General features: G+C 46.6%; 1 protein-coding gene across 5 annotated transcripts in view; it reads left to right on the forward strand.

Annotated features, from left to right (window-relative positions):
* The first annotated feature begins 2469 nt into the window (after positions 1–2469).
* Positions 2470–27787, forward strand: part of RASAL2 (RAS protein activator like 2) — a 149504-nt gene continuing 124186 nt past the window's right edge. For 3 of the 5 annotated variants that reach the window (XM_090145985.1, XM_031595566.2, XM_031595567.2), the window contains exon 1: positions 2470–2637. In XM_090145985.1, coding sequence (XP_090002111.1) covers positions 2478–2637 — 160 coding nt within the window. In that variant the 5' untranslated portion in view covers positions 2470–2477. Of the gene's footprint in view, positions 2638–11164; positions 11297–14716; positions 14815–27787 lie in introns of those variants that run through there. The other 2 variants (XM_090145990.1, XM_090145988.1) reach the window with 2 other exon arrangements.

The raw sequence follows: 27787 nt of genomic DNA on the forward strand, positions 1-27787 counted from the left end.
CAGTCACTGCTGACCCATGCTGATCCTGTGTAAATTGTCATCCCAGCTCCGTGTGGCAACTCTTAAAAACTCTGCAATTCTTCTCTTGGCAGAAGCTCAACAGCCACATCCTTCCCTCGCAACACAAGCAGCTCCATCCCCACTTCCCTGCAGCTGCCCATGCAGGCTCAGGGCAGGCTGAAGGAAAGGAGGGGGCTGCAGAGAGCGGTAGAGGAAAAACCTCAACAAGTTGATTGGATTATGGCCACTGAAGGACAAACTTGGGGAGTATATTATCAACAGCAGTGGGAAAGAGCAGTGGTAAAGAGAACATAGGACAGAGAAATTAGCTGCCATACTGCTTTGTGGTGTCATTATGGCAATCCGTGCCGATGTCCTCTGCAAAAAGAACAGCCCTGCACACCCTCAGCTCCCAAGCCTTTGGGAAGCACGATGCAGGGAATGGTGTGGGGCAGGAAGCAGCCAGGAAGTGTTATTGGGAGTCCTGGCTCTCCGCATGCGACAGCTCAGGAGGTGAGGGGCTATGCCATGCTGCAAGATGCATGGAAAAATTATCCTTTGCCTGTCACTGGGAGAAAAGGATGAATCCTCAACAGGCTCCTGCCTGGTTTAACTCTTCTTGGATAGCAGGATATGTTTTAACCCTTATTTCCCAGAAAATTGAGGTTGACAACACCAAACTCACAGGATGTCCCCTCTCCCACTGTCCCGTGTTTCATCTCCTACGACTGCAGTAAGCATTGAGCCTGCTGATCTGTTTCAAACAGAGTGATAAGGGTCCAAGAGCTAATTAAATTCCTGTAGGAATAATGAACACCAGAGGCAAGGCAAAGCAGAGAGATCCAACAAGGCTCTGCACCACAGGCGCCCACCCTTTGCCGGATCCCAAGGACTCTGCCTTGGGTTGTAAACTGGTGGAAAACCAGGCTGCACTGATTCTGCTGATCACAAACAACATTTTGAGGAAGGTTTCTTTATTGTCAAAATCAGTTTGGAAATGGCAGCAAGGTGCATCTTCCCATCCTACAACAAAAAACCTGCAGGTCATCCCGGTCCAGAAAACAGAACGACCTAGTTGTAGGGCAAGATTCAGGCCAAGCTCTCAGTCAATAAGGTTTCATCAGTTTCATAGGGCTGGCAGGACTTCTCCATTGAGACAGTTTATATGTCTTCCATTGTGCATCCCACTACACCAGTAGGAGGTACTCAAACCCAGTCGGCTCACTGCCACTGTGCGAGTCCTGCAGATGTGACACTCAGCACAGAAGGCAAACTTTTGGGTTCGAGTGGGCGATCCTGCCACACCGCAGAGCTGAGTTACAGCCCCAGCAGAGGGAGGTCACGGCTCTCAGCCAAGGTGCAGTAACTCACTGTGTGGATGCCCTTATTTATTGTAGCTCACAATGAAACACAACAGCAAGCAGCACGGCTGGAAGTGGGAGAGCTGGGTCTGGCTTGGAGCAGCTTTATGGCTGGGTAACGACTGTGCCAAGGACAGTGCTTGTTTAAGTGTCAGAATAAAGGCAAAAATATTTGTATCTTTATATGAAGGCAGAAGTTGTGGACAGAGAGGAGCCGTTAGAGGCAGCCTGTGCTCAGCTTTCGGTCTTAGCATGTTGTTTTGGGGAGATGGTTGCACTGCTACATCATCTCCGCACCGTGGAGATAATCACAGCATCTGTGTGCTTGGACGAACTTGCCTGGTTGTATCGACCAGTGCTGGGCGCAGGGCAGGGGAAGGAGCCCAGTGCGAGCCGAATCCCTGCCCGTCCTCCCTGAAAACTCATTTTTTGGTGCTATGATCTGAAACGCAGCAGAATCATTAAGGTTGGAAAGTCCAACCATCAACGATGCCAGCGACCGCTCTGACCACCCCTCAGCCGCAGCCACATCCACCCTCGGCTTTCACAACGTGGGACAGTGACCCAGCACCTCGGCGGGCCTCCTGCCGCCGTATCACTGCTCTTTTGGAGGCACAACGTGATGCCACCACGTCCCATCCTATTGCCGTTACCGGGAGCAGAGCTGACCCACCTCAGCGCAGCCTCCCTTTAGGAGCTGCAGAGCAGCGAGGTCTCCCCTCAGCTCCTCCGCGCTGCCCCGTGCCGTTCCCTCAGCCGCCCCCCAACGCACAGCTCCGCGCCCACCTCCAAACACACTCCAGAGCCCCAGTGCAGCGAGGAGCCCAGCACCGCACGCAGCACTCGAGCCGCCGCCATTGCCCCGGCCCCACGCCGCTCCGCGCAGCCCAGCTCAGGCCCGAAGCGCGACGCCCCTCGCGCCGACCCGTCCTCCCGCCGCTCCCCGCCCGGCGCCGGAGCGCGGCCGCCTCCGCCCCCGCCTCCTCCCGTCGCGCTGACGCAGGGGGCGGGCGGCGGCGGCGGCGGCCGAGGGGCGGGATGGAGCCGCGCTGAGGCGAGGCGCGGCCGGGGAGCAGCGCGGGCGGCGGCGGCGGCGGTCGTCCCCCGCTCCTCGCCATGGAGGCGGCCCCCGCGGCGGGCGAGCCGGCGGCCTGGGCGGCCGAGGCGCTGGCGGAGCCGGAGCTGGGCTCGGACGAGCTGGAGGCGGCGGGCGGAGCGCTGGACCGCGTCCTGCTGGACTCGGTGTGCCAGCAGCAGGGCTGGGTCCGCGTCTACGGTAAGGGGCGCCGGGGGGCGGTGCGGATCGTCGCGACAGACCCCGCCGCGACGGGCCCAACTTTTCGCTCAGTTTTCCCGACGCCGGCTGATCCTCGCTCGCGATTTCGGTGCCGCTCGGCCGTTCCGCGTTCCCCTCCCCTCGCTCCCGCAGCAGCCCTGCCCGCCGCCCCCCGCTCCCCGCCGGTGCTCTGCGCTCTTTCCTTCCTGATGGAAGTTTGGGGTATTTTTTAGCGGCGTCCGACTTGTGGCTTCCGACTTGGGCTCGTGGAGCTGAGCGCTGTGATGCTCACAGTCTAAAATGTACAAAAAAAAAAGAAAAAAAACACACAACATAAAACCACCTCTCTGTTGCTGTCGGAAGGCTCAGGAGAATCTGAGCGCCTTTGGGTTAATTGTTTGCACGGAGCGCTTTCCATAAGGTAAAGTGAGAGTGTGCTTTCTCGTATCAGGATGCCTGGCTCTGGCCTATCTGCCTGCTGCCCGGCGTCCTGCCTGGGTGGCTGAAGCAGCAGCTTGCTCAGAATCGGCCGTGCTGAGGAGCGGTGCTGGTGGTGAGGGCACGCCGTGACAGGTTTGTGGGCTGACACCAACGTGTGGATGAACGGAACGGCAGCCGTGCGATGGAGCAACCAACTCTAAGGCTGTAAGAATCAGGGTAGACTTCAAGCATGTAAAATACGTCGCGTAGCCCGAGGACCGGAGCTAATTATTCTCAGTCTGTGTTTAAAAACAACTCATTATCTCTTTCCCTCATATAGAATCTGATGTGGCGGTGTCTTCCCTCCCTCCTCCCCTTGAAGCTGCAGTCAGGTTATCTAGGATGTGTGTATTTCCTCCTTCCTCGCCTTTTTTTCCTGGATAAGTTTGCAGGCAATGAATCGAACTGAAATTGCGCTGTGTTTGTGCGCAACTAAAAGTGGGTTACAAACCTGTGAGTGACAAGTGTTATTTATAGGATTAAAAGTAAAGCCCCGCGCAGTTGTTGGAGGAACCACAGCAGCACAGCTAAAGCAAACAGGAGCAGAAAGCTCAGCCTCATTGTCTGCATTGTGTGATAAACAATGAGAACGCTAACACTAATTATTTCACCATGGATGGCCGGAGGAGAGAAGGAATATCTGACGTGAAAAGATGAGAGCCATTTTCTGGCATAGCAAGAAATGCAGCTTTTGATGTCGTTGCATTTCTTTTCCATGTGAGACGTGGACAGCTGCGTTATGGAGTTGTTCCATAGGTAATTGCCTGGGAAGCTATGGAAAAGCTCGTTTTAGAGGAAGGGAGTTTGGTATCTATCTGGGAATGACCTCTTGTTTCTGTGCGTCTATTCTGCAGCAGTGTACCATCCCACTCCTCTCTGTTTGAGGCAGCAATTATCGGCATGAGGGGAGCTGGTCCTGTTGCAGAGCCTGTAAAACTTCATCTGTAAGCAGAGAGAAGAGCTCTGAGCAGTAAAGTACCATCATTACCGGCCTTTGTGGCTCACCAGCAGCATGACCATGATGTGAGTACAGCAGGACTTTGCCATGTCTGGGATGTGATTTCACAGTGACACTGAGGTCTTGTCTGACCTCACTGTGATATCTAAATCGCAGTCCAGCTATTTTTGCATTTCCTGCTGCCGTAGTTAAAGTGTAGCTTTGCCATTCTGTTTTCTGGAGGCCCCAGTTGGGTGAATTAGCAGGAACGTGATCAGACCACAAGAACACAGTTTCCCTCCTGACGGACAGAGCTTGTAACACAGGCAGCTTCCTCTGGCCGGGTGTTTGAACAGTGAGTGGGAACAGCACATCTGCCTCTCACTGTGAGGTTTAGTTACTTACGAAGCACAAATCACGTGAATGTCACTGGGTGATACTTCCAAGAACTAGTTTTGACACACAACAAATGTTTCTGTAAAATACTTATCAATGTCTTCTGAGTAACAGCTTCCTTCGGGCTGACTGAACGTGCAGAGTGGGTGAGAGGGAAGAGATTGTCTTGCATGGGTTAATACTATGCTTTTTTCCTCTGTAGAAGGGAAGAGTGACTTTTGAAAGTCTTCACCAGTGTTTTAAGTCAAAGTCTGAACGTCTTTTTCTCTGTTCTTTAGAACTGGTTTGGGGGTAGACGAAGGAATGAGTGATTTACAGCTTTCTCAGTGCTAACTCTGAAAACAGAGCAATTATATTGCTTGGTACGGCTGACTGAGCGCCCATGGATTTTGTAACAATGAATTATAAAGCTGGCGTTGCAGCATTGGTGTTAAATGTTGCATGTGATGGGGGCAGAATCAGATTTTGTCAAACTTACAGTCTGCATCTAAACAGGTTGTAAACTTCTCCAATGGTGGCTGTCAGATCTGCTTCTGGCTCTAAGCTCGCTGCTGGCACTCGTGCACCAAAGTGATTGATTTTGAAGCAGGGGTTGCAGAAATAAGTAGAAAACAGCACGTTCAAGAGACTGTTCCTTCTTTAATGTTCTTCCTGGGAGCGGGCAGCACTGACCTGTGGCCTTATCTGGGCTAGGAGATGTCTTCCCATTTTAGCACTGGTGCTAAAAGACGATAGTGGCTGTACAAAACCGTAGTGCAGATCAGACGTGGGTGTTTTCACCACCTTGTCTCCAGCCACTGGCAGCATTAGAGGACGTGCCTTGTTGCCACAGCAGCCCTGCTTACCCCCCTTCCTAGCAGCAGGATCTGCTCTTCACATAGATGCTCAAAGTCTGGATATTGACCTCCAGGCAGAGCTTAACTCCAAATGAAAGCTCTAGACCTGGTATAACCAGACAGAAACGTCTCTCAGCTGCCTGAAACTCGAGTTTGGAGCTTTTAAGCATTGGCCCTTGCAAAATACTAGGCTTGTGCTCAGGGCTGAAGCTCCAGTAATCCACGTAATGTCATGTGGAGATTAAAAAAACAGCTGAAACTCGAGCACTGACCAGAAGCATCTCTAATCGTGTGAAATTCAGTCCAAAAACCCCATTTCCACAAGTTACCTGTTCCAGCAATCTGTCATCTACCTTGCTCCGTTTTGTAAATGGCTCTGACTCTGTTCTCAAGAGTTTTCTGTTTCTTTACAGCCTGGCTCACTGTGACTTTGTCGGTAGCTTGGTATTTCTATATATGTATGTGTATATATATTAATTTCTACTGCTTACAGTGATACTTAAAAATGCTGAGGTCATTCCTCTTTGGGTGAGCGCTGGTGACAACCAGCATCATCTCACTGTCAGCAGTCCCTGTCCTTCCAGCCCTGCTCACGCTGAGCTGTGGAGGCTGGTGAGCCTTCTGGAGGTGATGTCCTCCCCCAAACCCAGCACCCTGTCCCACGACCCAAGCAGACCCCACCAGGTGGCGGCATTTTCTTGACGGTGTTGCCGGAGTTGCTGAAGATGCTCAAGGCTGCCTGAAATGCACAACGTCTTCTCTCTGCTTCCAACTTCCAGACCTTAGTATGCATCTCCAGGAGCTCTGTTCAGAAGTCTGCCTGATGAGGAGGAAGTAGGGAGGATGTGTTTGAAGTGGGCAATCAAACAGAAGTTCATAACGCGTGTAGGACAATCTGATGGTCGAGCTGTTAAACTCTGCTGGGCTCTTCTCCTCGGGGTGAGCTCAGGTGGCATAGCTGGGCTGCGTTCTGCATAAAGCTGCATTTGTGTGTGTGATTCTTACTGTTACAGAGGACTTATTAAGTGGGATAAGCTGAAGGTGTGAATGAGAAGCTGCTGCCAAGGAAAGCTGACAGTCGGTTTATAGCTTGTGGAGTGTCTGTGTAGGCAGCCTTGTTGGGAAGCGGAGGAGGTCGGTGCTTCTGAGCACTGCTTTTCCTTCTGATCAATAGGCTTATTTTTAACTCACCCAGCAAGTTGTGCAGAAGTGGGAAGGTAAGGCTTTGGGGATGGAAGTGCTGTTTCCTGTGCATTTGGACTGTCGTGGTATCTGACCTTACGGTGGCCTTTGTGTACCACTGTGGTGTGTTGTTACAGACATTAAATAACGTGGAAGCTTTTTTACATCTTGTTAAGCTGATAAATGACAATCCTTTCCAGTTGGTTGTCCGCTCTAAAAGACAGAATGTAATAAAAAAAAAGCAAGGGTTTAAGTAACTGTGCTTGCTGCAGGTTAAAGCTGATAAGCATGCTTTGGGCAGAGGCACTGCCTGCCCTTGCCAGCCAGCATCACAGAGCCATTAAGGTTTGAGGAAAACCTCTAAGATCATCAAATCCAACCATCCAGCTGTCACCACCATGCCCACTAACCACGTCCCTAGAAGGGGGATGTCCAAGGATGTGACTGAAGCACTCCTGCACGTGGTCTGCAAGTACTGCCATGTGTCAGCTCCTCTGCTACCTCCTTTGTAATGTGTCCTGCATTGGCCTGTGACTTGGAGGGCAGCTGAGGGCTGCCTGTAGCCTGCTTTCTCCTTACTCCCAGCTTTGCTGCACTGTTAGCTTGCAACAAACTGTTTGCCCACTCCCTTTTTTAAGGAAAACTGTCTTTAATTTGTGCATAAATGTTTGGTGTCGTTATTTTTTTTTTCTTTTTGCTCTTCTATTTCGGTAGGAGTTTTTAGCTGGGCCCTTTCAGCTGCCTGTATTGTGCCAAATGTTGCCTAGGTTACTCGCTTATTAAAAGTCACTGAAGTATTTGGAAGTATCAACAATACTGGTGTGTGCTGGGGAAAACGAGGATGACATTATTTTAAAACACCAGCTTCCTGACTCCTGGATTTCGGCCGCACGATTTGTCTCTGGCTGAACATTTTAATGTGGTGCTGTTTCCTATTTTTAAACAATAGGAAAAAAAGGGGAAAGATAACGGGAGCATAACTATGACCCATTGGCTTATTATGAGATCATGGGTTCCTTTCAACTGATATTTATAGATTTAAAAAGAAGGAGGGAAAAAAAAAAAAAAAAGCTGAGATTTCAGCATTTTTTCTGGCATTTATGCTTTCATAGCCCCAAGGTCACCGAGTCAAACCCTCATCTGAATTCTTTCAAAGTCCTCTGTAAAGACTCACAGTAATCATGGAAGTAAGATCTGTGTCTGCAAGGAAAATAACCAAGGGAAGGGAAAAATGACTGCGTTTTGGTTAGTAAACTTCTAACAGTCCTTTGTGTGTTTTGACCCCCCCCTTCATCTCAGAAAGCCATTACAGAGATGATCAGGAGAGAATAACGTTTGTTAATTCTCTTTAATGGGATTTCAAAAGGTCACAAAACTGTAGAAAGGCTCTTCTCCAAGAATCTGGATTATTTTTAATTATAAAGTTGAAGTAGTGCAAGTAATGAGCTCTTGGAGGTGGAGGGAGGTCTTTGCACTTAAGTAAATGTAAAACCACGTCCTGGATTTAGATTCTGTATTATCTAAAGCTTTTTTTTTTTTTTTCCCTACAGCTGGGAATGCCCCATTAAAACTTAGCTCTTACACTGCCAGCACAGGCAGCCACTTAGTTCAACACATTAATTCTGCAAACTGTGGGAAAACGACTCCCATTTCAGCAGATGTGCAATGCGTCTGCTGCGGATTTGCATAAGAATGCATATGCTTCTCTGTTCGGTTCTGGCTTGATTAAAACTTGCAGGCACCTTTTCCTTTCCTGTAGTGCCATGTCTGCATTCTTGGACATTAGCAGTTTAATTGAAAATGCTCTGTTTTCTTCTTTGTTCAGGTTATTCATTGTATTTACACGGCGCTGTATTGTAGACATGCGTGGTGTTTTACAGATGGAGGCTGCCTGCCTTTGGACACTGCAGTCTGGACTGGAGAAGAAAGGAAATTACAAAGATGGCAAATGAGTTTGCAGAGAGATGGAGAACTACACAGTAGAGTGTTCTGGCAGGGGGCTGTGTGCCTGGACATGTGCTCACAAGGAGATGCAGGACTGGGAACCAGTATTGCTGGGGGATGAGAAGAATTTAGAGATTAAAAGTCAGGCTTTATAGAATGATAGAAAAGCTGGAAATGGCCTTGGAGACCACTGAGTCCAACCACCAAGTCCCTCCCAGCAGTAGGCTTTCTTCTCATAGTCCAAAGGATTCAGCAGAACCCTTCAGATTGCTCCTTTTCCCAATGTGATTGGCATGAAAAAAGCATAGAAAGCAATACTGTGGCATCAGTTCTGGAAACTTGCTGTACTCCGGGTAGCAGTTTGAGCACGATGCCCAGAATGGAAAAGAAGACGACAACTCAGATTGTGGTGTGAAGTTTCTGACAAGGAGAAATGAATTAGGAAGCGATGTTTTGCATAGGCTGCTGCGTCAAATGCTGGATGCCTGCCGCTGGGATCCAGGCTTTGGGAGAAGAGGCTTTGTGTCTGGATTGCTTGTAGGGTTTTTTTGGCACGGAGGAACAAAAGACAACAGAGCAGCATTCAAGAGGAAGCTTAATGCTGGAGGATTGCAGCTCTGGAAGGGCACTGCCCTGTCTCTCCTGCTGCATGATGGGGCCCTGGTTGCCAGCAGAGCATTTCAGGGCTGGTGAGCATCAGTGCATTGCATCTCCAAATTAAGTTGCCATTGACTCAGTGGATTGGCTTGTGATAAGAGGAGGTAATTCACACAGTGAGTCCTTAGTGCACAAATGCAGTCTCAACAAGCTCAGTTGTAGATGCTGTGCTTGTCAGTGTTGGAGCAGGGGCTTCCCATCCTAGGACAGCATGGCCAGGGAGACTGAAGTGAATGGAACAAAGTGAGAGGAGTGAAATGATGATGGTTTCTTCAGTTTTGTGCACTATTTTGTCGTGGTAAATGGTGACAGTTTTATTAGCAATCCTCAAGTCTGTTGGGTTTAAATAAAATTAAATCAGTTACACTTACGCCATTCGTTGCCTTGCTATGTGAGTGCATCTGAAGCATCAGCGGTTTTACTTGAGAGAGCTGCTGAGATGTAGGAAGGTGAGGAAGCAGGGCACAAGTAGGTCAGATAACTTGCCTAAGGACATGCATCAGAAGTCAGATCTCCTGAGACCTCTGCAGTGCTTTGCTTGCATAGCTCGACTTGCAGTGCCTTGCATTTGGGATACCTTTAAGCCTGCTACTTTGCTTGGATTCTCCTGTGGCTATTAATAATCCTCTCAAATACTGCATTAGCTGTCAGATCTGCAGGTCAGCGGGGCAAGAAGCTCCCCAGGGAAGCTTCCATTCAGGTGGTTATGTCTGCTCGCTCCCTTTTTTGGCAGCAACAGAGGTGAAGTTTTGTTGACCTTCAAAATGTAATAAACTTATCTCATTGCAGTGATAGCAGGCTGGGTTGCTGGCACGGAGGGCGTTGGACAGCCAGTACTGATTAACTCCTCTCCGTTTGTGTACAGGGCCAGGTGTGTGCCTAAATCATTATTTCCAAGAAGATAACTCTTCATTGTAGAGGAAAATGCATCACAGATGGAGACTGGAAAACGACAGAGCAAAGATGATACCACCTGAAGCTCTACCATACTTTCCATGGCATTTGAAATCCTGTGCTGCTGAGCAGAACATCTTTGTTTTGTTGGCTTTGTGAGGGGAGCTGGGCCATGTGGATTAGTTTTCCATATTAGTTTGGTATTTCATCTCAGTGTGCAGCCCAGGTGCTTTGCAAGAGGAGAAGACAAAAAGCTTCCCGAGAACGATGTTTTATTTATGCTGCAGGTTGTACAGCACATGCTGCAACCCAAGCACAGGGCTGGGAGAGCATTAGGCTTCCTCATCAAATAGTGCTGAGCAGTTGTTGCTTTGTGGTACTTTTCTGGAATTGTTTCCCATCTTTTTGCTCACGATGGTGAGTAGTTGATGGAGAGGAAAGCAGGGAAAATGGAGTGGTATCACCAAAGCAGAAATAAAGAGCTCTGACAAAAGGATAGGGTGTAAAAATTCAACGTGCTTTTAATCCTGCTTGGAGGAGACTTATCTTTGAGATAGCATGTACTTACAGGATCCCTTCTCCCTTGCTCTCTGACAGTGCTTCTGTAGGATGCTGGTGAGGTATGGTGTGAGCAATTGCCTCACTGACTGGATTTCATGGGCTTCTTCCTTAATCCTTCCTCTATTAGCTGGGGCCTTGTCCACTGACCTTCTCCAACAGCCTAAACTCTGTGGAGGCAATGAGTTTTATATCCCATATAGGAAGGTAGCAAAGATTTTTATGGTCTCGCTGTAAATATTTATGTCAGTTGTTTTTCACGTGCCCTGAGCTGGGGACTCCTGTGCTGGGAGAAGCACTGCAGCAGGCAGCCGTTCCCATCCAGCTGTGTGAGCCACGGCCATCTGAAACACAAACTCATTTCTCACTTGTGTAACCATTAAATCAGGGAAGAAATGCTCTCAGTATATTGCTTGTTCTGTGTTTGAAAAAAAAAAAAAAAAGCCCAGCACAACAGAATAGGGTGAAAATGGAAAGCTCTCTGCAAAAATGGCACGGCTATCAGCACCAAACTGGTGTGTTGTCAGCTCACCTGTGTGTAGTTGGCTCACACTTACATGTGTGAGCCTCTAAGCAGCTGTGAATTATCCTTATCTCCTCAGTCATATATTCTGACTTTGCATTATTACTTGCTGTAAGCCCTGTCTTTGTGAAGAACATGAAGTGCAGTAGGTGTTACTATCAAGAGATGTGTTTTCCTTGCAGTTACCTGACTGTTCTCAGGATGGTTTTGAAACAAGATGAGCTCCATGCATAGAAGGCTCTCTGATGAGAGGTAAGGTAGTTTCCCATATGAGTAGGTAGGTGTTCCTACAAACAAGTGCCAAGAATAAAATTGACCTACTTCTTCTTTGCTGAGAAACTGCTTCCTGTGGTTGTAGGTTACGCTAACACAGATGTGCACTTTTGCCTAAGTTGTTATTGAAGGGATGACTGACAGCACCCAGTGTTCTGTGTGCTCACGATGGCAGTGTGGGTAGCAAGTTGTGTAGGATCAGCTGAGGCTCTGCTGTTTGGGTTGTGAGATCCCTTGATTGTCACATGCATCCAGTTGTAGAATATAAGCACCAAATCCATTTGTGAATCTGCCTTGTGCCCAGCTGGCTGTAAGGTGATTTTGGGAAGCCTGCTGAATTAAAACTGTTATGAGAGAGGTGTGGAGCTGGATTGAGATCCACTGTTGCTGGTGGAGTTCAGGAGGGTTACTGTTTCAGTCAAAACCCCCTGGGGTTATGTACAAAACTACAGTAGCTTTGCAAGAGACTTAAAGGAGAAGCTGTGGTGCATCCTATGCTGTGTGCTTGTGTTTCATCCACTGTGTTTCATGGCTCACTGCTTGAAGTGATCTAGCTGTACTTTTGATGTCCATTTATAACAACCACTCAATTCCATAGCTGACATGGTATCCCTCCCTGTTTTGTTTCCAGACTTCATTGATGTGGCTTCTTTGTGACCTACTTTGTGTTCACCACTTTAAGGTTGCTTCTTTTCTTTTTCATTCTGTTCCAAAAGGAAGTGTCTCCCATGAGAAACATCTGAAATTTGTTCACCTGTTTTTCGTGCTGGTAGGTGGAAATATGAACCCAACTGAATGGGCAGCCTTCAGTCACACCAACGATGTGACTCTTAGGTACTTTCCTTCCTAAGCTCTCTTGCTGATGGTTCTGAGATCCCTGAGGGGGGTGTTTGGAGAATTGGGGAAGGAAATGCCTGTGTTTCCTTGGAGCTCTTGTTACTCATTGCTGTGAAGTGTGACTGTGAGGACATTGCATTTGCCCCTTGTCCTTTCAGGAGGCAGTGATGTGTCATGTGCTTATTACTTGCAGAGCTTGGGGAAGGAACATCCCAATTCCTGCTCCTTTTACTCATTCTGGGATATTCTTCTTTTGCATTCTTCCCTGTGGTTTCTTCCTGTAATTTCCACCAGTGGTGATTCAGCTCTAGGCTTAGCTGTATCTCTCTCTCCAATTAGTGGTCCCTTTGCTTTTTATCTGGGGCATGAAGTATGTGCTTGCTTATTCTTGGGGACACTTAAAAACCAGTTAATGTAATGCAGATGTGCAGTTTTCAGCAGCTGCATAGCATTTAGCTAAGTCTTATGAAGGAATTAATACCTCAAAGTATTACATATCATTGGAAAAGAATAATTCACTTCTGTGATTTCACCAAGTGGACATAGCTTTGTGTTTGTAGTCATCACCTCCTAAGGCTTGAGGCTTTTATCCTCCCGACGCTTCTCTTCGGTGCTGTGTTGATGTAAACACAGGCTGACCCTGAAGAAAAAAACCCACACCAGCCCTTCTCCTGGAATCTTAATGGCTTTTTGGTTAAGTAGCTTTGGATCCAGATTGCAGCTAGATCTCGTGTTTGTTTGTTTGTGCTTTTGATTGTGACTGTGCGGTTCTTGCTTGTAACCAAAGCCACAAGGAAAATAGTGTTGTGTATACAAATGGGAGAGGGGATTTCAGCAGAGGTGACATCCAGCTTTTTTTATAATCTGGGGGTGAATTTGTTTTTGCTCCATTGGTGTCGTGTGTGCAGCGCTCCACTGCATTGGGAAAACCCTCAGCAGAGGGTGAATGAAGAACTGAAAGCAGCTGGAGCTGCTCGCCAGTGGTACGAGTAGCAGCCACTGTTATCAGTAATATTCCTTCTCCCACTCTGCTTGCCTTGTGTTACTTTTATTTAAAAGTGATGCAATGGTATCAATGTGAGGTAAACGTGGAGTGCTGGGAGGGCTTCAGTAGCCAAAAATGTGGCCCAGAGTAACTGCTTTGGAGTCTTTGCCTCAAAAGCTGAGCATAGGGTATCGGGCTGAGCCTCTCTAAGACTTTGAGGTTAAATGAACTGGATGTGATTGGGCAGAAAATGAAGAATTCAGCAAAAGAAGTGGATGCCAGCTGCGGTGCAGTGTCAAGCTGTGCTCCCCAGTAGGCTGCTGGACAGAGCAGCTTTCTGCACATTTCTTGTTAGCAGGGCCTGGGCTGAAGGAGGGGCTGTTTGTGTTGGAGGTGAACTCGGTACTTGTGCTTGTGTGGAGGCATGTGAAAGCTTTTAGTGGTTTGCAGATTAATTTTAGGATATTCCTTTTCTCTGCTTGAAATATCCAGTAAGGCAGGTGAAACCCGGGAGGGAAAGCTATTAATTTCTATCCTTTTATTTATTTAGTGTTACTCTTCATCAGAGAATAGAAACCAACGAATGCAAATCTGTTCTCCAACACACGCAGACACGTTTTGTTGCTTGGAAGCTGAACAGGAGCTGTAATGAATTATCGGCACCCGATTCCAGAGCTGTGACAATCTGGCATCGCCTTAATATTCTGAGCCATCGCTGGTATTATTCCTCTGCATTTTTCCCCCTTTGTCTTCTTCAAAACTGTGTTCTAATCTGAATGCTTTTGGTTTCTAGGATTGAAAGAGATGCTGGCTGGCTCTGTGCTTCGCTCATTTTTCTTTTTTTCCCTCCCCCTTGATAGTACAAATGCATCCCGAATTAGAAGTGACATGGAAAATTGCAGTTTTTTCCAGTTCTGTTCACAATTGTCTCTCTAGAGTGTGACGATACATAACTTATTCATGACAGAGGGAATTACTTAATAAGCAAGGAACTTTTCTTAAGGAATCCCAGGACTTCCAGGGACAAAGTCTTTTTGCTTCGTCAAAACATGGAGCAACTGTGCTCTGGGTTCTCTGGCAGCAGTGACAGCTTATCTTCGGAAATAAGTGCAGATTAATTTACATGTGTCTTTATTTTAAAATATAGCTTGCTTACTCAGATGGCAATTACATTCAATTTAATGGTAATGTAAAACAGCAGGATCTAGAGTAGTTCTCCAGCCCAAGGGCTGACCATTTTTACCATCCAGCTGTTTTCCAAGTGATTTATTCCATTTTCCCACTTGGCTTCCCTGCCTCACCCCTCGGTCTGAGCCTCGGCGCTTGCAGCACAGTGTGGGTGGCAAGACGGGAAGAACAGCTGCACTTCACAGCTCCAATAAATGACTTTATTACAATTGTGTCTGCATTACACTAATACCAAATGTCTAAGTTCACTAACACAGATTGCCATCGTTCCCACCCCACCAGCGTGCAGTGAGGACCGGCAGCTCTGCCTCACCCCGGCTATGTAGGGCTGTGCTGTGCTGCTGGGGATGTGCTCAGCCTTTGGCAGCCAGAAGTGCTGCAGCCTTTCTCCTGCTTCTTGTGTGTTGGGTGTGATGTGAAGAAGGGAGGATGTGCTCCCAGACAGCTCAGGAAGAAGCTTGGATGACCTGTGAGAAACAGGATTGCCGTGAGTAGGGAGTTGCCTTACATTTCCTGGGACGTAGCTCATGTTTTGTATGGCAAGGTTAAAAATAATTTCTTGCTGCTTATCCTCCTTCCTTGCATAGGACTGGGGTCCTGTGCTGCAGAGCTGGGCCCTCAGGAGCTCTCCCTCATCCTGGCCGTGCCCTGCTTGGGAGCACGCTGCAGCCTGAAAGCAGCGACCGAAGCACTTCAAGGGGGATTTGACAAATCCACCTGTCAGTGTCACCAGACACAGATTTATCATCTTTGACAGGTAGAAAATTGCTTTGACTTGTCTGCAGGACAAGTAAAAATTAGTAATAGTGATGGGGTATTTTAAAAATTGTTGTGATCATGTAAATCCTGTTATCTCTGTAACCCAACGTTAGCAAGCCCTGAGCTGTAAAATGACATTAACTTGCTTGAAAAAACTGTCTAGTGTTAACAGATAACTGGATATTTTCCCCTCTGTTCATTTCTAAATCCTGTTGGCTTTGAAAGGCTGACACTTCTGTTCCTTAGCCCCGTGTCCCCACTAACAGAAAATTAAAGGAGATGCCTTTTAAAGAAAAGGGAGGAAAAAAGCATGTAGCTACATTACATTGTAAAAATGCAAAGGAAGCAAAGACGCCTAATCTGACAAAGCATCAGTGTTTAGGCTATAAGCTCATTATAAGCCTTGTGTAGTGGGAGCTGATTTTTTCAAATTAATTTTGATGTATTACCATAATAAACATTTTAATAATATCCTTTCCTTCCCTTCTGTCAGCAGCTGAATATTTCAGTGAGCTACCCAGGCTGTCATGGCAGCCCTTATCCTCAGCATCTATGCAGATCTATTTCCAGGAATGCTTATAGGTATTTCCAGCTCAATGCAATGTCACAGGCCGTGCTGCCTCTGCTATTCTTGGTGCATTTAAGCCAGCTTTCAGGATATTTCCAGAAGACACTTGGGGCATATCCAGCCCTTCTTTTTTTAACTCCTTATTCTATTTGATAGGAAATGCAAAGAAATCTCATCTTGCTGTGTTTAAATCTTTCAGAAGTCTGGGAAACAACTGGTGGGTAGCATCCAACACCTTGGAAAACAAGGCTTGCTCTGTACATGGTTTGTTTGGTCTGGTTAACGTTGGCCTGTGATAAGAAGCAGAGCCCAGGAGCTGTAACTGAAGGCTTGGGGAATCCAGAAATCAGGAGCAGGGTACTTACACTGCAGAACTGGTAGGGATTAGGGAGCTGTGCAGAGCCCAGCACTATCTGCAGCTTGCTAGCAGCTGCTGGATTTCCAGGTTGTCACCCTGCCTGGATTTGATAATGCGGCTCCTTCTTCTCTTGTTGCTGTTCTGCACTCTCACCATTTGTCAGCAGTTTCCTAGAAAAGTGACCAAAAATACCACTGTGGTCCAGGCACGGCCTTAGTGTGCATCCTCTGGAGTCTGTCCTTTGCATCCAAAGACTGCCTTAGTTACTGGCTCTGTTTTCACAACAATCTCATCATCACTCCATCTCTTTCAACACCTCTGCTTCCTGATTTTCTTTCCCGTCAGTAGATTTGGATCTTTGTCATCTGGTGCCTTTGTAATGCTGTGTGCTGTCCTGAGCTAATGGGCAGCGAGTAGGAGAGCTCTGGAAAGCTGTCTGCGTGAAGGCTGAGGGAAAGCTGGAAGTCAAATCAAAGCCTCCCAGCAAAACACTGGCTTAATCATGAGCTGTAGCACGTGCAACTGGTGCTTCTCGTCTCTTTTCCAGCCCCATCCTTCCATTGCCCTTCTGTTGCCTGCTGTTGGGGGGTTGGGGGATGATTTTACAAGCTGAGGTGCAGCAAGTGCAATAGCTGAATGTACTCGTGGAAGGCAACTGCAGAAGAAGGGTTGAATAATTGTCCAAACATTCTATCAAATCCTCTGTGGTAATAGTACTAATAGTAATCATGGATAGAATGTATGACGTTTTCTCAGTGATTACATCCATTAGTACCGAAGCTAGGCAATGAAATTTAGATGTGTTTTTTGCTTTTTTTTTTCCTATTTCTTTGTGGTATTTTTTCTGAAACTCGTCAGTGAGAATGATTCTGCTCTCTTCAGGCTTTTCAGCAGCAGCTTGTTAAGAAATTATGCATTCCCAGAACTGAACCAGTTTAAAAACGGAGGGTGGAGGATTGTGTGCAAATGAGGAAGTAAACAAAGAGCCTTTGGAATTTCAGTCTGCTGTGAAGAGGAACAGCTTCAGGAAGAAATTGTTTCAGAGTTCTAAGAAACTTCTGCAAAGCTCAGAGAGAAAAACAGCAGCCCTTCAGCTTGTGACCTGGTACACTCTTTAAAAGTGTTTCAACATCAACATGGGTACGAGCAATAAAGATGGAAGATAGGAGTTAAAAGCACTTCTAATGAAAATACTGATAAGGCCAGAAGAATTAAGCTTTACTGTAGAGATGAAATGCTTCTTGCACTTGTGTGTTAAGCAGCCTTGTGTTGTTTTAAAAAACGTTTGGGGAAGGCAAAGCGATAGGAGACGCAGAGATTGCACAAAAAGCTCCATTACTGCTGGTGTGCCATGCCAACAAGAGCCAGGAGGTGTGGATGGAACAAAGCTGGTTTAGAAGGTTGTTTTCATGGGATCGTTAAGGTTGGAAAAGACCACTAAGATCATCTAATCCAATCATCAACCCATCCCCACCGTGCCCACTACCTGTGTTCCTGAATGTTTTGTTACACTTGCGTTGCTATTTGTCATTTTATTTTAGTAGCAATTTTGTCTTATGTAACTAATGAAGGCATAAATATATCGAACTTTCCTAAGAAAAGGGTGCTTCTAAGGGCAATTTTCTACCAATCTGAAAGAGTCTTTGTGTCATGGAGTTTCCTGGTATGAAGGAGCAGTGAAAAAGAGGATGCTGTGAGTACCTGGTAATTCAGTTCCAACCCTAGAAATACACCTGTCTCTAGGCAGTTGTGTTGGGTGCTGGCTGCTCTCTGCCTTCAGGGGAAATCCTGTGGCCGTGGGGCTTGCCCTGCTCCCTGGGGTTGGTGCAGGGGAGGGCTGCTGCAGCCGAGCCCAGCCCCCAGTGGGTGCCCTGTGTGCAGCTGAGGAATGTGCTTTAAAAAGCCACTTTCTGGAATACCACTTAGTTATTTTTTCCTATCTCAAATACTGAGCTGTTGATACTCTCAGTGTTTTTGAGCTGCGTTTCCTGTTGGAAGAGGAGAAGTAGCAGTGGCCAATGTAGGCAAAAGCTGCTTGGATTTGAAAGTGACCTCCAGGAAGCAACGTTTTTGCTTATTTTAAGCCATGCACACACCTCATTCTGTGTTTTTTCTGTCCTTACAGAAGCAACTTGTAATATTTCATCCTCCTTCCCATCTGCTCCAAATGCATCCAGATATGAAAAAACAGTTCATGCTGAGTCCTTCCTCCAGCAGTGCTGGTGCTGCTGGGTCTGCAGGCTGCAGCTTAGCTGGGAAGCAAGAAATAGGCACAGTGGAAAGGAATTACTTCGTTAGCTTGCACATAGCTTCTTCTCAGGTGGGAAAATAAAATGCCTTGTTAGAAGTGTAGTGAGCACACAGTCACCAATATCTGCTCTTAGAGATGCATAGTCAGAGAGCAAACTATCAGCAGTGTGGTGTAAAGAAGATGGATGGGATCAGCCGGCACGCCTGGAGTAGCACAGATTCTGTTCGATAAACTTGGCTGCTCTGGTTAAATGTTAGCACAGTCTGCTTGTCCAGTTAAACATTCCAAATAAGTTTTGGCAGCTGCCTGAGTTAATATATGTAGGATTGGTTTCTCTTTGTCTTCATTTTTTTTTTTGCCCTACGGACTTGTTAATCTGATCAGATAGCATCCTTTGGAAAAAAAACAAAAAAACAAGAAAAAAACAGAATCATTAGAAAAATGCCAGTTCTGTGAGGTCTCGTTAACACAGCCTGTGTGCATCTACTTGCTGACCTAACTGTATGTGCTAACTTGCTCTTTTCTCTGTTCTTTTTCTGCTCCGGTGCATTACCTGCAGTAATCTCAATGAAGCTGAGTGCAGGGACCCCAGCAGCTTGTTGCCAGCACTGCAGGCAGTCCCAGTGCCTTATCTGAAGCTGTGCCTGAGTAATGGCTCAGTCAACATTTGCTGAAGTGGATGAATGTGGCTTCCTTGGTCACAGGGCTGCTGGTCTACTTTTGTGTAAACGCCTTGGACTCTTTCTTTGCTGGCTACAAATAAGTAAGTTCATCTTCAGTAACATGTAGCTAAGTTAGAAATAAATTGAATGTGCTTTAGTCCTGTCTTCATTTGGACACTATTTCAACCAGAAGAGATGGAGAAGCTTCAATGGCCCTGGCTGCATGGTACAGGTGGGCCTCTGCACCGTTCTGGCTCAGTGACCTTGAATAGTGTGTTTGTAGAGCGTTCTTTATGAAGCAAATGCAAATCCACCAGATCCCACATTTCCCAGCAAGAGGCTTTCTGTCATTCTAATTCCCTTATCATAAACACAGCAACTTCACTTGTCCCTGAATCCTGGTCCATCTGTCCGGGATTTACTAGAATACTACCGCGGTTTAAATAATGCTCCCTCCATCTGGGGGAGCAAACATTTATTGCTTTATCTGCAGGAGGAATTGATGAATATTAGTGTTTGCAAAGATAAACTGCACTTTATCTGGGCTGTAAGCAGCGATCCTGCCTGCACCTGCTATGTGAGGCAGAGCACGGAGAATAATATGTTGACTTACACGGGCTCTGAGGAGCGCGAGCACTGCCCCAGCTCTCTGAAGGACGTGGTGATAAACTAGTTTTTTTCAGTGTGTGTTTCAGTTCTGAGCTTTCTTTTGTGATCAAGTGCTTATCCCAACTCCTTTTTACCCACCTTTCTCAAGATATTATTTTTTTTTTCCTCTTGGGCAAGGGCAGAAGGAATGATAATGTGATTTCTGCTGTTGTGCACACGTGTATTTGAGTGCTGTGCCATTTGATTAGGCATATTCCATGGAGCAAACCTGCTGCTCTTTTGACCTGGTTAGCAGGGAGCTGAACGTCGCTTCAGCTTGGAAGAGATTAAGAGTCTCTGATACTTGTGCTGATTTCACGGGTGATGAAACTTTATTTTCCAGTTTGACACGATGATTTTACAAACATTGAGGGAGAAATCATCCTCCTACATATCTGGCATGAACATGCATGCAACCTTAGCGTGGTACAGCTTTCCAGTATCTTTTCTGTGGATGCAGAGGTTGGTTTCCCAAGCCATGGTGTGAGTACAGTTGGTGCTGCTGAGGGGAAGGGAGCTGCAGAGCAGGGTGAGGACCGTGGTGAACATTGCTCTCCATTCATCTATTGGCCACTCCCAGCAAAATGGGCAACTTGCCCTAGGATCACCTGCCTCTCAGCCAATGTTTAGAGGGATGGAAAGAAAAAGCTGTTAGTGTGTACACTGCCACAGTTGCAGTTAAACATTTAATTGCAGGGCTAGAAACAAAATGATAAGACTGGAGAAGGCAAGCCCAGCTTACACTGAAACACATGATTTCTCCTTAGCCCTCCCCATAGGGGCTTGCTGGCTTTGGGGTCTCTCCCACTTCACAATTACTTGTTTCTCCTGCTAGCATCCCTGCAGGGAGCAGCCTTTGCTCCAACCCAAATAAAGCAGCCTAGCACATGTGCTCAGACCTGGACAGCTTCTAGGTGTGCATGTGGGCTTTGGGAAGCCAAGAGCAGGGCTGTGCTCACCTCGCTGCTCTCAGCAGGACAGAAAGCAGGGAGAGGAGCTTTTCTACATGTGTATAACTTGTTGGTGTGTAGGGCTGCAGTGCAGTTCTCCAGTTCTGGGACTCTCAGTGCCCTTCTTCCAACCCACTGCCCAAAGGCTGGGGACAGTCACAGGACAAGTTTGCCATTCCCTGTTTGTTTGTTGTTGTTTTCTTTGCCCTCAGCTCCCTTTCCTTCCTTTCCCACCAGCTCCTTCTCAGCACTTCTAGGCACTTTAACGTTCCTGCTATAATTAGCTCTGAACAGGACTGCTGTTATCTTTATGGAGTTTAATTTTTAAAGGACGGTCTGGAGGAAGTAATGCTCGTTTGGCTGCGATCCTTTTATTGTTCCAGCCAGCAGCCAGCGTGGGGATCGTGCACAAAACTGACTTTAAAGCTTATCAGCTTGCCCTCTCTGGGTCCTTGGTCTGGGTGAGGGACCTTATGTACCTTGTGATGTACAGCCAGAAGGAAAATTAACCCTCCCTCTCCAGCACATGAACTGGTTTGCTTGGATTTCATCTGGCCTCGCATCGGCGTCATTTGTCTATCATTTTTAGGTCACTGATGGAAATAAGCTGGGAACATTCAGACCAGCAGCCATCCAAGAGCTATGTAAAGCAGATCTGAGCATGACTTGTTCCCTGCTGAGCCCAAGTCCCACATCAGCTGTAGTCTGCCAACACGGTGTGGATGCAGCCTGTGACCCTGGATGCTGCACCCATCACTGCTGCTGCCCGTGGCTGCCCCTTGCCCTTAGCACATGCTGCTGTGCTCCATCCTGGCAGGGTTACTTTGCTTTTCAATCTGCTGCTGACACAAAGTAACTGGCTTTTCAGCTCTGTCTCCCACGTTTACTACTGAGAGTTTTAATTTTTTAAATGCATTAAACAGGATATAGGGTCGTTAACTTTGACTTCACCTTGCACCATCTTGCAAACAAATCAGCGGCTATCGTGGTGCCCTTCCCAGAACTGGGTGTGGTGGCTGAAATAAACCATCTCAGAGCACAAAGGAACAGAGTTCTATTGTTTCAGGCAGGCAGAAAGATGACTTCTGAAGGCTAAACTGTGCTGTTGCTTTTTTTAAGTAGGATATTCGTACTGCTCCTGTCGCTTTTCCTCCGATCTTATTATTTTGTTGATTATCTAAATAAGGTAATCCTACGAGGAGCCTTCGGGGCCAATTTCTATCATTTGAAGCTCGTTTCGAACGATCTGCTCCAATTTAATTGCGGGATTTCAGTGAGTGGCTTTGAAGTGTTCCTTTGCATCGAGATCTCATTAGGGATTTCAGTGGAGCAGAAACTCCCCGGGCAGCTGCCTCCACACCTCACCTCACAGCAGCGCTCTGCTCCTTGCTTTTCTCCTCTCCATCGTTACCCACCCAGCTTATGCCTGGCCCACATCTTGGTTATGATGCTATGAATGCGGTGCCAGGCAGAATTCTGTCTTGCACATCCAAGCCAGGCTGGATTCGGTGCCTCTGTAGCAAATGGGAATGACTGGAAAGCAAGAGGGCCCGAGTTCAGCATTGCAACAGGTCTGAATTGTTCCCCATAAAGTAATAGGTGCCATATAGCAACACTCGGCTTTGTTAAACCTTTGTTTTTATTTACAGGCTGCATTCCTCAAAGTAGGGAAGTGTGAAGGGAAGGTTTCCCTCTAAGGGACACGGGTTAGTGGGCACAGAGGGGATGGGTTAGGTTGGACTAGATGATCTTAGAGGTCTTTTCCAACTTTAGTGATGCTATGATTCGGTGCAGCCTGGTGTTACTCCTCCCATAGCTATTCTTTCAGATGCATTCTTATGTTCCCTTTCCATCCTATCTCTGTTTTCTTCTAGAGCAAATCTGATAGAATGATATCGATGTGAGGAAAAAAAAAAAAAGAGAGAGATTTAATAATTCAAGTATCTTATTTCACTGTGAACCTGATGATAAAAATGCAAGAGCTAACATCTTGTCAGTGATCCTTTCAGGCTGTTTGCATTTCTACTGCTGCGGACCAACATTTGATCTTTCGGTCTCCTTTGGAAATGTAAAATTGCAATTTAAAAACTCTCTCTCTGCCTCAGATGGAAAGCTGTGACAGTGCAAGCTGTAAGCATGCCAGAGCAACATGTGCTGGTCAAATGAGATAAATATTTGATATCCTTCAGCCCCGGTAACAAAGGGACTGCAGTCTGTGCAGTCCCTCCTGCCCCAGTGTGCTGCAAGTTGCTGACTTCTTGCCTGTGGCTGTGATCATCCAAGCTGGGTGCAGTTTTCTTTGTATATGAGATATAGGTAAGGCAGTAAAGGAAAGAGGCATGCAAGGTTCATAGATGCCCCCTCCTTGGAGGTGTTCAAGGTGGGGCTGGATGGGGCTGTGAGCAACCTGCTGTGATTGGATTGATTCCTATAGCAGGGGGTTGGAACTAGATGGTCTTAAAGGTCCTTTCCAACCCAAACCATTCTATGTTTCCTATGAAAGGAGATAGCAGGCAACACTGCATGTCTTTTTTACCAGGGTTTCTTTGTGAGTAAGCTGGTCTTGAGGACTGTTTGCCTCATATTTATTTCTTTATCTCTTTTTCCTTTTGCTCATCCTCAGGAGTGCTGAAGCTTTTGCCTCGAACAGAGTGTAATAACGTGGCAGTCTTTCCAAGGAACTGGGCAGCCTTCCTCACACTTACTCTTTGACTTTTTGGTGCCGTGTACATCTGCCTCCTTTTCTGCAGCTTTCCCTGAGCACTGTATTACCTGTAATATAGATGTAGGAGCTCCTGATTGCTGGTTTTTTTTTCTTTTTTTTCTTCCTGTTGTAAGGGGTAGAGGTGAGTAATGGAGAGGTATTTCCTTTCTTCTGAGCAGTTAGAAAAGCAGAGCAACCCAGAATGTGTCCAGGCTGCAAGTAGGATCGGTGTGTTGAGTTGTAGGGGATTTAAGGAGGAATGCTGGCCGTGCATGAATTTGACAATATCTACATACCATCTACCCATAAAAAGCAGGCACTAATATTCTTTGAAAAAGTCAGATATTTTCCCAACTATGTTCAGTTCTCCAGAATCACAGTGTGGGACTAAGATAAAGTCAAATTAATCTGAAGTTGTAGAAAACATGCAAATAGCTTTTGTGGCTAATTTGTATAAGCTTGACCCGAGCAGCTAAAATTGGTTTACAGTGTCATTTACCCAAGAAAATGGCTGAGAACGTGTGCCTCTGAAGGATGGCTTTCGGGCTGTGGGCTGACTTTGCTGGGGCTCTCAGGGTGTCTCAGTGATCCCAGCACCTCCCTGCCATGCCAGGAGCTTCCAGCCTTCTGGAATCGGAATCATTTCCACTGCAGTAACATCACTACAAATTGCAGCACTGTGATTTTTACTTCACTAACAGCGAGGAAATCCATTGATTTCAATGCCAGCTGAGAATTTTTATTGTTAATCTGCTGTAGCAAGGCAAATGAGTCTTAGCTGCTAGGCTTCTAAATGTGGCCAGAGTGAAATGAAGTTCTTTGCAATGTACTTTTTATTTTTAACAGCACCATTCATTATTCCATAAGGAGGTGATGTCTCACTGCTGCTTTTCTCACTGCTGTACTCTTTCCTTCTGCAGTTGCAGTTCCCTCCCCAGCCACGTTTGCACTGAAAACACCACTGATGGAGCTGTGGCCCCTGGGGTGGCTGCATTTGGGCCAACTGTCATCACATTGGCTCAGTGCTGTAATTACAGAGCTGCCAGAGCCATCTCTGAAGCCAGGCACACGTCGCTGCTGCACGCCTGCTCTGAGGTGCAAAGTGTAGAAGGTGATTTGTAGCTCCCAACACACATTATAATACATTCTGGCAAGTTCTGTTTATCTGTGAGAAGTTGGGAAAGTATTTTCTGCTCCCATCATGGCTTGAAATGGCACATTTAGCCAATGTGTCCCACCTGTGCTGCTGCCTACAGCATGGGAAGAATGCGACTGCTCCTGCAGCATCCTGGATGGAATCTGCTGCAGAGCTCAGTACAGGGCTGTGCAGGGAGCTGCAATGGGGATTGCATTCATCCCAGCTGCTCAGCTGGCTGCAGAGAGAGCAGGAAGGGTTGACACTGCGGGAAGCAAGATTTTTCTGGGATTTCAGTGCTGCCATTCAGCAGCACTGGGATTTTTCTGGGATTTCGGCTGCGTTGCCAGCTTGCTATTCCAGAGGAGGAGGCAGACGGAGAGGAAGGCTTCATATTTTTATTAGCAACAACTGTGCAAGCAAACTTAATTTGGCATTCTTAAGCCTGTTGGTGTTTTTCCAACTTTACCCCTCAGCTGTTGCTAACTGCATTGCAGAGGCCTCACTAATCCTGCAACTTCACATTGTCTCCATCGCCGCTATTTATATGCGAGGATTCAGATTGCATGGCAGATTAACTTAACATTCCCTTTTATTTTTAATTCCAGTATAAATATTTCCTCAAGCCTCTGGAAAAATGTGCCTGACACCTCCTAGCCTGAGGACGCATGCTTGTTAACTGAGGTGAAAAATACCTGTACCATCGTGTCCCTTCGGGTTTCCATAGGAATGAATCAGTTCCATGCACTTCGTTTGTTGCAATTCCTATGTTTCGCCTCTTCCCCCACCCCCAGAACAGCCACACTAGCTTTATTCTTCCTCCTCTCTCATTTCCTTCTTGCGTGGCTCATGGTGTATCTCATCCTGTCCCTTTTGTCTGTAGGCTTCCTTTCCTTACAGCTGCCCCGTGCCATCTTGTTCATTTCCTATCAAAATAAATATTCTTTTGGCAGTGATGTTCTCTCAGTTGTCCTCTACCTGTGCTCTTTTTCAGTCTGTTGGGGGACAGGAAAGGTTTCCAGCAACTGTCTGTAGAAGGCAAAGCTTTCTCTTGTGTCTGCCATGATGACAGCAATTGTTGTCACCCACTCTCCTTCCAGATTTGCACTTCATTTAGGGAAATACGTGCTTGAGGGGGTTTGTGTTTTGCACTCACCCTGCCCTACCTCCCTTAATGCAGCCTTTTTGTGCAAAATGCTTTTGTGTAACTAATTCTTAGCAGGTTATTGATGCGGTGCTGGTGATTTCGTATTTGAAATCATGCTTTGGGGCTCAAAGTGCCTTTCACCTTTAATGAAAATGGCATCCCAGAAAGGTTTTGCCCTTATGGGGAAGGCTCCTCTTAGTAAGTGAACTGTTGGCTGTGTATTGGTTGCATTCCATCACACGGTGGGCACAGTGATGTCGAGTGGTCTTTTCCAACCTTAATAATTCTCTAGAATCCTTCTAGGATTCTTAACCCCTCTAGGAAAACCTTGGCAGCTTGTGTGTGCTGCTGGGCTACATCCTGAAGTTTTGCAGCCACTCACAGTCACAAGAAAGCGGTTAGCAGCCGTCAGCTCTGCTTCCAAGCAGGTAAGTTGGTGCTTGTGCATGAAGTTATTCCTCATTCCTTCTGGAGAAGGAGCAGCTCTTTCAGCAGCGCTGCCCCTGCTTCTTGCTTTTGACAAACTTCTTGTTTCCAGACAAACTTCTGAAGAGGAAGAAAGAGAGGAATGTGGGTGGCATTGGTTTCTTCTTGCTGGGTAGTCACTGAAGTGCAGAAAAAGGGGAAATTCCCTGCCTTTCATTTAGTAACAGAGCTGGAAGCTTATGGGAAGGTGGGATTTACTTTGGGCTGCGGTGTCTTGCAGCTTTTCTCTTCCCACCTATTCCAAAAGACTGCACTGTGGCAGGGGTGTGCATGTGCTTGCTCAGGGCAAAGCACATTAGGACAAATTGTCCAAAACATTTGAAACCAACTGCTTTTCTATTTCACTAAAGGACAATTACTTCCCAAAGCCATGCAGTGAGACTTTCACACAGCCAGTCTAAAAATCCCTGATTTCTCAAAACTGATAGTTTTGATGTGCATGATGACATGGGACTGAAATGCTCGTTTGAGGTTTCCTGAGGAAAAATAAATCCTTTTGCACATGGGTTACCTTTGGTTTCAGGGCTTATTTCGGAGAGCAAATTACAAGGTACTGATGTGGTTCTGAACTCTTCTGTTTTCATTGCAAATGTGCTCAAGTTTAGGGATTAAGTATGGGTTTTGTGGCAGCTGTCTGCCAACTGCAAGAGCGTGTGGCCTTGTACGGAGTTACAGCAAGGAGAATCTGAAGTTGTTTTTAAAAGGAGAGATGTCACGTCCCTTTTCCAGCTTATGTACACCTGTCTACCTTGGGCTAGGGACTGCAGGATTCTGCATGAGGACTGGGAGAGTGGAAAGACAGGATCTGGGTGTGTGTTTCTTCCACTCTCTCCATGTTTTTTAATATGTTGTAGAAATCGTAGCGTTTTAATTTCCCCCTCCTCTCTCTTGCTGACTTCCCCTTTCCCTTCTTTCCTCCCTTGCTTTTGAAAGTGTGGCTTGTTTAAGGAGCTGTAATCTCTTTATTGTTCATTTTACTGAAAAGCACCTCAGCCTGCGCAGTGAACCAGGGGCTGTTTCTCATTCCGTCTCCACTAAATTTCCTGTTTGCCCGGATTTTGGGTTATTCACTCGGCAGCTAACGGAGGCAATTAGGCTGCTGAGAACTCCTTGCAGCTGAGGTCTGCCAGGCTGGCAGTCAGGGCCGTCTGTCAGCCACAAAGGCTTTCCCCTTTACTGGCAATGACATAATTTGTGCGTTTTTCAAAGACGTTTCCTCACGGTTCAGATTTCCCATCTTCTGAATTTAGCTTCTTGTCTTTTTTTAAAACGTGTGCATCTCAAATTACAACTCCAAAGCAATCTTGAGCATTGCCTTTCCTTGTGTGTTTGTGTAGGAAATTGTCTCGCAGGACAGAGAGCAGAGTGGGAGAGAATCTGCAAGTTCTTACTTATAGTGGAATAGAAAAACTTACCCTTCTTTACAGACTTTGTGTTTGGTCCTCTTCAAGATACTGGGTTAACTCCAGCCAAGATGTGCTCATCATGGACGTTGTGCCAAGTGTTTCTCATCTCCAGCACAGTGAAGCTTATATTCTAGGGGGAAATTTTTGCTTATCCATCAGCAGACAACTTGTAGCTGCTGGGATGGCCCTGCAGATCCCTTCCCTAAGGACAGATGTGTTATCCCCTCCTCTGCACGCACTGTACTTGACTTCTGCTTCCCTCTAGCAGAGGATCTGGCCTCTGCTTCCTGACCTCTATTTGTTATTTGTTTGCATTGGGTTGTTTTGTTTTGTTTTGGCAACTTTATTGCAGTACTTTCCTTGTCTTGTTGTAAGTTAATAGCGAT

Source organism: Phasianus colchicus, chromosome 9, assembly GCF_987193195.1.
Source record: "Phasianus colchicus chromosome 9, bPhaCol1.hap1.1, whole genome shotgun sequence".
NCBI classification, from domain to species: Eukaryota; Metazoa; Chordata; class Aves; order Galliformes; family Phasianidae; genus Phasianus; species Phasianus colchicus.